At 39.4% G+C, this 12100-nt stretch overlaps 1 protein-coding gene across 1 annotated transcript; it reads right to left on the reverse strand.

Moving 5' to 3' along the window:
- Positions 1–5253: 5253 nt before the first annotated feature.
- Positions 5254–12100, reverse strand: tap2a (transporter associated with antigen processing, subunit type a). Its single transcript, XM_037693433.1, has 11 exons — positions 11590–12100; positions 10113–10227; positions 9900–10030; positions 9621–9826; positions 8746–8943; positions 8524–8652; positions 7949–8137; positions 6901–7074; positions 6434–6593; positions 6060–6196; positions 5254–5460 (listed from the first exon to the last, which is right to left on the reverse strand). Exons 1-11 carry the CDS (start codon positions 12098–12100, stop codon positions 5254–5256), a joined length of 2157 nt encoding a protein of 718 aa, XP_037549361.1.

The raw sequence follows: 12100 nt of genomic DNA on the forward strand, positions 1-12100 counted from the left end.
TTTTTTGTTGTTTTGCTTTGTTTTTTTTTTTTTTAATGTCCAGAGGACCAGATTTAACTTTTTTAGATACAGCTCTAAAAGTCTAAAAGTTTGTTATTTGAATGCTTCTAGTGCACTTCAGCCAGAATCTGAAACAATAAATTAAACTCTGAACAATAGTTTTATACACGCAAACTGTCAGAATAATGCAGTCCTCTGCTAGATTTTAGAGTTGATAACACTGCTCGTTATTTTTCCAAGTTATTATTTAATTCCACTTGAGGGCACTCGTAATCTATTACTGATACATTTAGAAAAGCCTGCACACAGTTGCTGATTCACCAGGCTGGAGATTTACAGGAAATCACGTGGGTGACTGGTGAAAATGCCAAACACGAGCTCTTGGAGTGCTGGTGGCCATCTGGATGCTGTTTGGTTTTTAGGTTTCTGTTTTGTTGGTGATGTCACCCATCACCTTTTTAACCCCTGACATTCTGACATTACACGTGAACTCGTGTAGGATTTAGGCCTTGAATTATTGTTTTCAGTGTGGAAGCAGTGAGATGGTGTTTTGTAACTTCTGTTCCATAAACCTGCCTGATTTTTTTATCCATTTTGAAGATACACATAGACAATAAAATAACTGTATGTATTTTAAACCTGCTGAATTATTTAGATCTTAAGAAATCTTACAACAAGAGGTTTCGATGGGTTTTGGCTGCACCCGTGCGACCCTGTGGCTGTTATTTCTGTGCACATCAGTGCTTGTGGTTTCATCCTCTTTTACCACATGAAGCCTGTGATCTTCAACCTGAAACACTGTTACACATCAGAACCACATGCAACCATCTTTGTTGTTTCTCTCACTAGATGTCAGTGAAGAGCAACAAATTCACTCAGCCTCTTGAGAATCCCCTAACTTTACCTGTTTCCAAAAAGTCACATGGTGTTTTGGTAAAAGTGCCAAAAACAACCGGGTGGGGTGCTCTGACTCTTTTACAGAGAGAAGAACTGTGTTTTATTGAACTGTCAGAGAATTACTTTCTGTTTTGATGCTCTTTGTGTTTCAGCTTTGGTTTATTGGCTCATACTTTACTCGGCCCTTGTGATCCTGTGTGTTTGATTGGGTGTTTTTTATATTGTCACCAAATCAGGAAAACATTTTATCAGCTGAAATCTTATTGACCTGTGCTGCAGTAAAAGTTTTATTTCTCACCCTCCCCAGGGGATTTTAGGGGATTCACAAAACAAGTGAGGGAGATTACCTTCTTATAAAACCAAACAAAACTCCACACACCCAAGAAATGTAGTTCATGTTACCCAAGGTGAGAGCCCAAATATATTCACATAGTTTATCTGAATCAACTCCACATTAATTATTTAAGTTATTTGTCTGTACATGTCTCTAATGTTCTGCTCAACCTCATATGTCAAACATTAGTCAAACAAAAGGAGCTGAGGAGTCGAAATGGTGCTGCACTGGTGTCGTTTCTGTTGTGCTTGGTGTTGCATCAGTTCCTTCATTACTTTCGCTTTAGAAAGGACCAGAGAGACGTATTATGTCACACAGAAGCTAATTTATCAAGTGATGGTCAAGCTAATCCCAGATGATTCAGCAGCGTTCAACGGTCCTCTGATGCTTGTTTTGTCAAGCAGCAGGTTTTCAGGGACAGACACTTTAAATAAGAAGAGGTAGTTTAGGAGGCACAGCTGAGATCTTGTACCTCTTTTTGTTTTTTTTTTACCAAGGCCTGACTTTATTATGTTAAGGCCTACGAGATGAACAAACTTATGTAACTTTTTTTTTATTGTTGCACATTTAGGTCCAGAAAAAAGGTGGTTCGTTTAGAATAAGAACAATAATGAACACCACACAAGTGGCTTTCACATCAGCTTTGGTGTTGAAGCCTTTGTTATTAAATAAAACAAATGTTTCATTAATAGAAGCAGGGTAGACTGAGAGGTCTCTGGTTCAAATCCCCTGAAGGTTACATCAAAATCTGGGTGGGAATGGTGTAGCACCCACATCTGCCTCCACCCTCATTTGCCCACTAGGCCCTTGAGCAAAGCCCTTAATGCCCCCATCTGCTCCGCAGACACCTTAGATGGCTGCAGCCTTGTGTGGGCTGTGGTCGATCTGTGATTGGTGGATGTGTCTGGAAGAGCATCAGGTGTAAAAACAGCAGTCCAGGGGGGAGGGGGGGGGATTACCCCATCTGCACAGTGACTGCAGGATATAGACACTACCCATGACCCTGAAAGGAAAGGTGAGTAAAAGACGATTAATGGATGGATTAAAACAATGATAGGAGAGATGCAGCCTACCGGCAGTGAGCTCTAAGTCCATATTCTATCATTAATTCGTAGGTTGCAGAGGCAACAGGTCTGGGAGAAAAACCCAGACCTCCCTCTCCCCAGCGACACTCTCCAGCTCCTCCAGGTGGATCCCAACCCCTTTGCAGGCCAGAGAAGATACACAATCCCTCCAGCAAGTTCTGGGTCTGCCCCTGAGTCTCTTCCTATTGGAACGTGACCAAAAATCCTCTAGGTCCAGGAGGTATGCTAATCAGATGACCCACCTCAGCTGACTCATTTTGATGCAGAGGAGCAGCTACTCTACTCAGAGCTCCCTCCAGCTCCTCACCCAGCAAAGAAAATGCAACATAGACCGACCAGTATATCGAGAGTTTTGCCTTTTGACTCAACTCTTTCTTCACCACGGCCGACCAAAGCAACATCCACATTAGTGAGTATGAGGACCCCTGAAAGCCACCTGTTGAAATGTAAACAAAACAAAAACTTTATATGAATGTAGACTTTAGGAAAAAGCATTCAGTCTATTAAAACGTAGCATTCTGTGCATTAGACATATTCACTTTGTTCACGTGAATCACCATAAAAAACTGGATTCTTCAGCAGCTGATAAGAAGCGTCACTAGAGTTTAGTTTTAGCGTTTAGAGCCTTTGATGACCCTTAACAGCCGATCAAAATGGTTGTTTCTCAGAAGTCAGAGCATTTTGTTCAACTATCATTTTTGTCTGAAGAACTAAGCAACATGTTTTCTCTAACCACCATGTCTTAAAATGTCAGAAGAATTCATATTTTATAGCATAAAGTCTAAACTCATGAGCTGCTTGGAAACAATCGGACTCATAGTCCTGCATATTCTCTATAGGCCGAGAGTGCTTATTGTAATAAAAATTAGTTTTTCTTTCGATATCTGACATCTGCAGTGGTTCCTTTATGTGACCAGCATCTAGAATGTTCCCATAAAATCATGACTGAAAAAAAGTTTGCCTTAAAGTTCATGAAAAGTCAAAGGCTGCCGGTCTCAGTCACAAGACTTTAGGTGCGTCTGTGGTTGAGTTAGGCAGTCCATTACACAACACGATAAAGAAAGTGAAAGAAAGAAGAGACGGGATTTTCCTGCTGGCCTGTGTGGTGCAACAGTATGGTGCAGAACTGGTTGGACGAAAAACCTCACAGCACATTCAGAAACACACGTGCAAGTAAATATGCAACTGGTGCACCATGAGGACTGAAAATTTTATCCAAGTTTGCATTTAATAAACTGTAATGAAATAAGAGCCCAAGCTAATGAGATCATCTTTTATTCAGTTTTATTTTTAACTTGTTTTTACTGTGCACTATCGGCCATTTTGTGAAAGCAGAGCCTAAAATGGCGACTGAGGGCGTTGATTTTGTGCCCTCCCGCCTTTTCACCCTGCAGGGTGGCGCAGGCATAGATATGTTTATATCTATGGGTGCAGGATTGTTGATAGAAGCAGCCAAGATTAAAGATTTCATTGAACTAAAAGAAAACTTGTAAATCAAAAGAGCAATGTTTTAACTTGAAGGATTTTTTTTCTGTGTAAATCATAAGTTTTAATAATTCATCCGGGGCATCTTAAAGGCTAAATATAAGACATTTAACCCTCACTGGACTTTCAGTTATTGTTAAAATAATAATAATAATGACAACTTAGCAAAATAAGAAAAAATATGGGGGCGATACAGAATCGTGTTTCTCATGCACAAACATATATTTAACTTAAGTTATTCATACTTTATCTTCAATTATACAGAAAATCACATAAAATTATTTTAGTGTAATTTTCTGCATCACAATTTTAGATTATTGTATTTTATGTACAAAGGTGCAAGTTAAAGTTTGTATAACCAGTTGAAGGGAAGTTGTGCTGCATCTGCAGTAAATTCACAGGACAAAATGTAAATAATTTTTATACTTTGCAGTTTTCAGAATGTGAAACAAATGTGTAACATTGAAACATGTGACCTCAGTCTCCATTTTGTAGGAGCACAGCCTTTGTGACAAAATGGCGTGATACGATGCCATGCCAGATTTTGATGTTAGTCGATAGAGGGAGGTGGTGTTCAGACGGAACGCTGTGGACAGCAGGCAGCTTTCCAGATTGTTTTAATGCCAAAAGAAAAACATGTTGATTGTCAGGGACTTTCCAGGTCCGTTCAGACAATTAAACCCAACCCACAAATTCTGCATTTTCATGCACTCCATCAAAAATTCTTTCATTTTCATTTGCAGCATCAAAAATGAAGTCCCGTAGCTTAAAACCAGAAATAAAATGAACTCGACTGATTCTGACAAGTTGGTACAAGAACTATAAAATCACAACTTATTTTGATCAAAAAACAAAAAATCTGCATTATTTTAAAAAAGTTTGCACGTTGCTTTGTAACTGTTGAGATGTTAATTTATTTATTGTCATCTCTTTGTGGTGTTGGGTTTGTTTTCACCACAGATATGAAGTGTTGCTGCAAAGATTTGTTCTCCATAATTATTTAGTTTTAAGTCTATGCAATTCTGCAAACGGACTTTATTAATAAGCAACAGATGTAATAAAAAATACAGTTTCAGTAAACACAATCAGATTCAAGCTGGTGATAAATCTTTTATTTGAGACATATCACCCATAAAGCAACCTTTGGCCCCTCAGATTAACAATGAGTGTTTATAGTGGAAGTAGTGACCTGCTGTGTTAAACATTTATTCATGTTTTATCAAATACCAGAACATAAAATGGAAAAAAAATATAGATCATAAAGAGGAATATTTCACAGAAACTGTCAAAGGTTTAATTTGATCAGCAGTTTTAATAAATAAAACACTTTAAACGTTTAATATTTCATACAAAGCAATCAGAATATATAATGTACAAAACCTGCATCACATGCAGAACATTTCTCTCACATCACGTTAAGCTACAGCTTCATCACCGATAACTCTCAGGAGTTCATCGTGCTGAGTTTCGCTCACTGAACAGCTCCTCTCTCAGTTTATGGTAACTCCCCTTCAGCTCCATCAGCTCCTGGTGAGTCCCCTGCTCCTTCACTTTACCTCCACTGATCACAACGATCTGGTCTGCCTTCTCGATGGTCTTCAGCCTGTGAGCGATCACCAGAAGAGTCTGATCAGGGCAGCCTGCCAAGGCCTGCTGGACCTGCATGGAGCCAAAAACAGACGTATGCTTAATTTAAGCATCACTGCCTGGTATCACTCTTTTTTAGTCCGAACAGAGTCAAAAATAGCAAACTAACTATTTAGATGTTTTTCAAATGTACTCATAAATACAAGAAAACAAGCTGTGTCATCAGTTTACACCAAACTTAAAAAAAATAATAAAAAAACATTAAGTAACTTAAATTACCGGTAATATGTTTTTATTTGTGACAACCAGTGAGCAATTAATATTTTATGACTCAGAAAACACTTTAATATTTTGATACTTTGATTTGATTAATAAAAAGACAAATTTCACTTTGTAATGGTGATGGTATTTAAAACCTTTCATAAAATAAGACATCATGCAAACAGAACAGTATATCACTGTACACGACTCTATAATCAAATCTTTTGCTCAGTTAATTGTTTTAACGAAAGACTCACCGAGCCAGAGGCTTAGCAAACGGTTAAACCATAATAGTAACAATAATAATAATAATAATAAAGCTTTTCTTCATTAATTATCTATTTAGATCCTATTTCAAACAAATGAAGACCGTGAAGCTTTTGAATAATACCCTAAGAGTTTTATAGTACCTTATTTTCACTCTCAGAGTCCAGAGAGCTGGTTATTTCATCCAGAATGAGGACCTTGGGCTGTCTGATCAGAGCTCGAGCAATGCCGATCCGCTGCCTCTCGCTCTTGGATAACTGGCCGCCACTCTCACCCACCTCTGAGAAATAATTAACAATAAATTAAAACTGAGGACCACAACATGAAAAACAAGCAGATGCATAAAGACATGATTGCCCTAGTTTGTGCAAGTTTAAAACAACAATTTTCCAACAATCTTTTGACTCTACTATTGTTTTTACCTTTATCCATCTAGCTTTTTTTTAATATACAAAAAGATGGATTTTATGTGCACACTCAGCCATGTAAACCAGTAAGAGACGTTAAACCAGTTTACCTGTATCATAGCCGTTCTTTAGTTGTTGAATAAATTCATGTGCGTTGGCTTTGCGTGCCGCTTCCTCAATTTCATCCAATGAGCAGCCAGTAAGTCCGTAGGTGATGTTATCTCTGACAGAGCCGGAGAACAGAACAGGCTCCTGGCTCACCACGGCAACCTGTTAAAGAACGCGAATAACACGCTTTACATGTATACAGTTTTACCATTTGCATATTTTGTCACAGCATCCACTAAATATGAAAAGAAAATCCCTCAGTTGATTCTTGATTTTAAACAGTAAACTGTTAGTAGAAAACAAAACTACAAATCTTCTTAGGCAGTCTTAGAAAAATCATTGCGTTTCTGCTTCTTACAAAATAACTTCTCTAAACATGTTTTGTGAATTCAAGATAATTTAAATCTGAGATAAGGACAAAGAGCTCATCCAAAATAGCATAATCAGAAAAAGATGAATGAATAAATACCTTCTTGTGGAAGAAGCGGTGATCATAGGATCTAAGTGGCTCCCCGTCAAGAAAGATTCCTCCGTCCTGAGGCTCATACAGTCTCTCCAACAGACTCACACAGGTGCTTTTTCCTTCTCCAGATGGACCGACAAGAGCTGTCATCTGACCAGGCTTCAGATCCAAGGAAAAGTCCTAAAATAATTCAAGAGTTTATTTCCAGTAAATGAATGTAGGTACACATAGAGCACTAAAAGAAATAGAATCAATATATTTGCACAAACAGAGAAGACCAGCCGTGTACACCTCACAGTGACGAGAGAGGTGACTATAACCTGTGTCAAACCTTAGAGCTCTGTGTGTCCAAGGACTGGGGGCATTTGGATCGGACACTCATACAGCACATCACCATCATTCAGTAAAGTTTATAGTAAGAGTGTCCTAACTATGAGTGAGAAACAAAATGTATTTCTAAATTAAAAACCAAGCTTCAGCTTGAGTTTGACCATCAAATTAGCAATGTAAACTTCAAACAATAGTTCACCATCAAGGAGAAAACACAAATATTTATAACCTGAAACAAACTCTATGTTTTCCTTGTGGAGTTAAAAATGAGGGGATATCCCCTGGTAGCACTCTTTTATTATAAAATACCATACGTTTGGTTTTGTCAGCTTTTAAAACCAGTTTAAGTTTTGAAGATGAGATTGAAAAATATTAAAAGAGTCATTTTAAAATCACAAAAGCCAAAATAAGCAAAGATGATTAGCAATAAATAATGGTGTCGCCTGCATAAAATGATAGATAGCATTTGACAAATTATTACACAGATCATTTATGTAATTTAAAATAAATCTGGTCCCAAGACTGAAACTTGATGAACTCCTTTGGCAACATCCAGAAAGGAACAGTTGGATCCTGTCACCTGAACCCACTGCATGTTTCACTAAACCAATGAGGTGTTGGATATCTATCAGTAGGTTATGATCGACCGTCGGTCTATATTTATAAATTGCATTCTTCCAGTCTCTTACGCCTCACACTAAAAATAAAAGAGTATTTCTCTCACCTGCAGCACAGTTTTGTTGGGGTTTGAAGGATAGGCAAAGTTGAGACTGTGGTATCTGATGTGTCCTTTCAGCTGATCCGGTTTGAGTTTTCCATCTGTGCTGACCTGAGGTTTTCTGTCCAGGTACTCAAACACTTTCCCAGCAGCCATCACTGAGTTCAGCATGTCACCAAAGATATAAGTAAGTGTCTGAAAAACAAGAGACAGAATGTTTAGAGATGTGTAAGATAACCTAGAGATGTACATTGTGAGATGTGTTTCAACGTTTCTGTCAAAGCTGCAGATTTTCTCCTTAAAAAAGACAACCTCAAAATATTTTTGGTAAGTAATAATACCTAACTATGTTGGTTATAAAACTGAGGTTGTTAGTGTCTTAATAAAAATGTTTTCAACAATGTACATAAAAGCACAATGATTTTTTTCCCTGAGGGAAAAAACATATCTAAAGTAACAATATTGATGTAAAATGTGTACAATTGATTTATAACACCAGTACATATTGTTTTTTATCACACTTACAAGTGGCTTCAGACTGCTCCACTCAAAAGTGTAAGCTAACAGTAGTATACACCCACCCTGATATTGTCTCCAAGATCTGACTGATAGATGATGAAAGAAACGAGACTTCCTGTGGTCATCTGTCCCATCCGGATAAAAAGTCTGCCATAGTACAGAATAAAGACCTGCATCCCCAAACCTGTAAACTACAGACATACACAATAACAAGCTCAAGTAAAAAAGATGACTACAATTACCATCTTAAAGCTGATATTCTAGGACAGGAAGAAACGTCTCACCCTCCGTGCGAGCAGGTAAATTGCCTCCACAGTGTCCCGGCGGGTTTTCAGAGTGTGTGTTTCCATTAATCGTTTATCATAACGATCAGCTTCATGTTTTTCTGTGTTGAAACTTCGAACCACACGAATACCAAACACAACCTCGTTTGCAGCATCATTTGTATGAGCCACTGAGTCCTGCATGGCCTGGGATAACCTCTGGGGAATTAAAAGAAAGAAAACAGGACACATAATAAGACAGGAAATCTTGGTATGGCACTTATATTTAAATAACCATATGCATTTCCAGTATGATTTATCCCCCTTCACAAGGAATGTGAGTCATGTACAATGAGAAACAGACAACTTCTGGAGCTTAAAAAACAGTTTTGATAGAAACAACCAAAGAAGCACTGCAGAGCCACATCAACAATAGATGCACATAATTTTATTATTTCTACTAAGTGTATGCAAATTTTCTGTCAGGAACTGCAGGGCAGGCACAATCAGTGTTTGATTAGTTTTGTGTAACAACATGCTTTTAAATTGTCATTGTCTATTTAACACACTGCTGTAAACAACATAAAGTGTTTGTTCTTTGCAGTGGTCTCAATAGATTATTCTTTGTTCTAAAAAAATACTGGCCCATCAAATTGTGTAATTGCTGGAATGTTTTTATTGATGCAGCAAAAAAAAAAAAATTGAACAAAATGTGTATTTGTGTCAGGCTGCTGGTGACTAACTAAATATCCCATTATCAAATTGTCCGTTTATAAATTATATTATTTCTAAACAGGTCCATCCCTTAAGCTGCAGGTGGGCTCTAGTTTGCAATATTAACATACAAAGTAAAAATGAGTCCGAAGAAATGGTAATTCATCATGTCCTGCTGTTACCTGGTAGTGTGTGTCATAGATGTTCTGTATGAGACCAGTGATGGGTGTTTTCATCAGTACAAGCAAGGTGAGCTTCCATGACAGAGACATCATCAGGAAGATCATGCCCATAGTCTTGATGAAAGTTCTCAGCAACACGTTGACATTCAAACATACTGTTCTTCCTGTCAGGTTGGTGTCTCTGGACAATCTAGATGTGATTTCACCTGCACAGAAAATCAGGAAAGTCTTTTGTCATCTTGTCTTTCTGTTTATTTTATGCTGCTTTTTGCTGCTTACCTGTTTTTATGACTTCAAAAAACCCAATTTCCTGTTTAGTCAAAGCTTCAAACAGCATCACTTTGATTCTGCATGTAAATGAGCTGATGGCACAAAGTAAGACACCCCCTCTGCAGCCGGCACTCACTGAACTACAACAGATCAAAGAAAACCTGAGTTAGATATTAAAGGCAGGCAGAGTGGTGAATGTGGAGATAAAATATTGTCCCATACCTTCCCACTGAAAACAGCCCCATGAAAACAAGTGCAGTGAGAAATTCATTTTGTTGGTAATGACTTCCAAGGATGTCAATGACTCTGCCTGTGTAGAATGGGATGAACATCTCACCTGAGAAAAGACACGTGGATATTTTAAACATCTGCAGGGAAATTAAGAATAACATAAACCTGTACCAGCACCAGTATACAGTTTTAGGGATAAAAAAAGTTCATGCTAGGTTTTAGGAATCTATATCAGAGCATATTAAAGAGCTTGTTTTTGTTGAGAGAAATCGGCACAGCCAGTGGCCCTCCCTCGCCTGCTGCCCAGCGTCCATGACACCCTACTTTGTAGGCCCCCCTAGCAGGTGGTGGGCCCACGTGAAAGTGGCATCCTGTCTCTACTTTGGACTTGGACTGACCAAGCCCCAGGAGCCTGACCCCCAGGCAATGGCCAACAAGGTCTTCCCCATAGACTGGCTCCAGGGAGAGAAGCCGGTTTCCCTTTTGTGGACAAAGTTTCCTGATGCATAGTTGTGATCTATTCATCAAGTTTTTTAAATGTTCTTGGTTACACATCCCCTGAAGCCTATTTGCTTTGGGAGACCCAACTAGTGGCTAATGCCCAAATGATATAGCCCATAGGATCATAGGGGTACTCAAACACCTCCACCACATTAAAGTGGTGATTCCAGTCACATCCCACTGGGCTGAGACCACAAGGCAGACCCAAGAGTTGCTGGGAGGACTGTAAATCTTCTCTAGTCACCTTGGGGCCCCACAGGATGACCTTGAGAGTGTCGCTGGTGAGAAGGCTGTGTGGGTTTCTCTCCTGGACTTGTTGCCCCTGCAACCTGACTTCCAAGCTAGAATCTTCTGGTCTGCAGAGAAGTTCATGGTCCGCTCAATGACTGCAAGGAGCCCAAACCATCAACCCTCCACCGCCATGCTGATACAGTAGTTGGTATGAGGTGTTTGTTATGCTGTGTTTTATTTTCTCCAAGCATGCTGCTGTGCATTCTGGATAAACATCTCTACTTTGGTCTCTCTCATCTGTCGAAGGACATTGTTCCAGAAGTCTTGTGGTTCATTCAGATAAAACTTTCCAAACCTAAGTCATGCCACCGTGTTCTTTTTAAAGAGAATAGGATTTCTTGTGCATCCCTTTCGAACAAGTCATACTTAGACTTTTTCTAATCGTCATAATCAATCTTATACCTTTAACTTCTCTGAGCAATGTACAGTCTGTCCTTCCGGGTGAATTTGCAAGGACATACACTCAATTAGCATCTGCCTTAAAAGTTGTGAATAATATTTGTCTTTGTTGAATGATGGACTCCAAATAGATTGAACATTACCTTTAACCCCTCTCAGATGGATGGGTAACAACTTCTCTTAGTTTTTGACGTGTTAACACAAGATTAGATTTCAACAGTAGACTAATAATAACAGCAACTGACAGTGTACTCAATGCATCATCTCCTTTACTTACAGATGACAGCCAGCGACAGGAACACGAGACCTCCGAGCAGCAGGAGGTAGTCGGGCTTGTAAAGGTGAAGGACTCTCATGAACAGAACTCTGGACTTGTGTTTCTGCTCCTTACTCTCAGCCTCCTCATCGCTGTCCGGGATGGTGATCTCCCAGAAGAGCGCAGCTCCGAGCGACGCGCCGGCGAACATGAGCCAGCAGCGCACATCCACCACCTGACCGCACTGGCTCTCCGCACCGTAAAGCCTGGTTCCGGTCTCCAGCACGGCTGGAAGCAGACTGTGAGCCGTTATGAAACGAATCAGCCGCGGCTTGAGGTCTCCCAGTATGAGGAGAGCTACAAAAATAATGACTGACCATCGCAGAGCTGCAAAGACCCACAGACGCGCCAGATGCCCAAACGCGCCGTGAATTGCAACAAACCCTGACGCGTAAAAGAAGAAAAGGTCGACGCAAACTGCTGAAATTAAAGCTACAGCTTTGTGAAATGTTGTTACAGGTTGTCCTGCCAT

This window comes from Nematolebias whitei, chromosome 19 (genome assembly GCF_014905685.2).
Source record: "Nematolebias whitei isolate Nwh7 chromosome 19, NemWhi1, whole genome shotgun sequence".
NCBI classification, from domain to species: domain Eukaryota; kingdom Metazoa; phylum Chordata; class Actinopteri; order Cyprinodontiformes; family Rivulidae; genus Nematolebias; species Nematolebias whitei.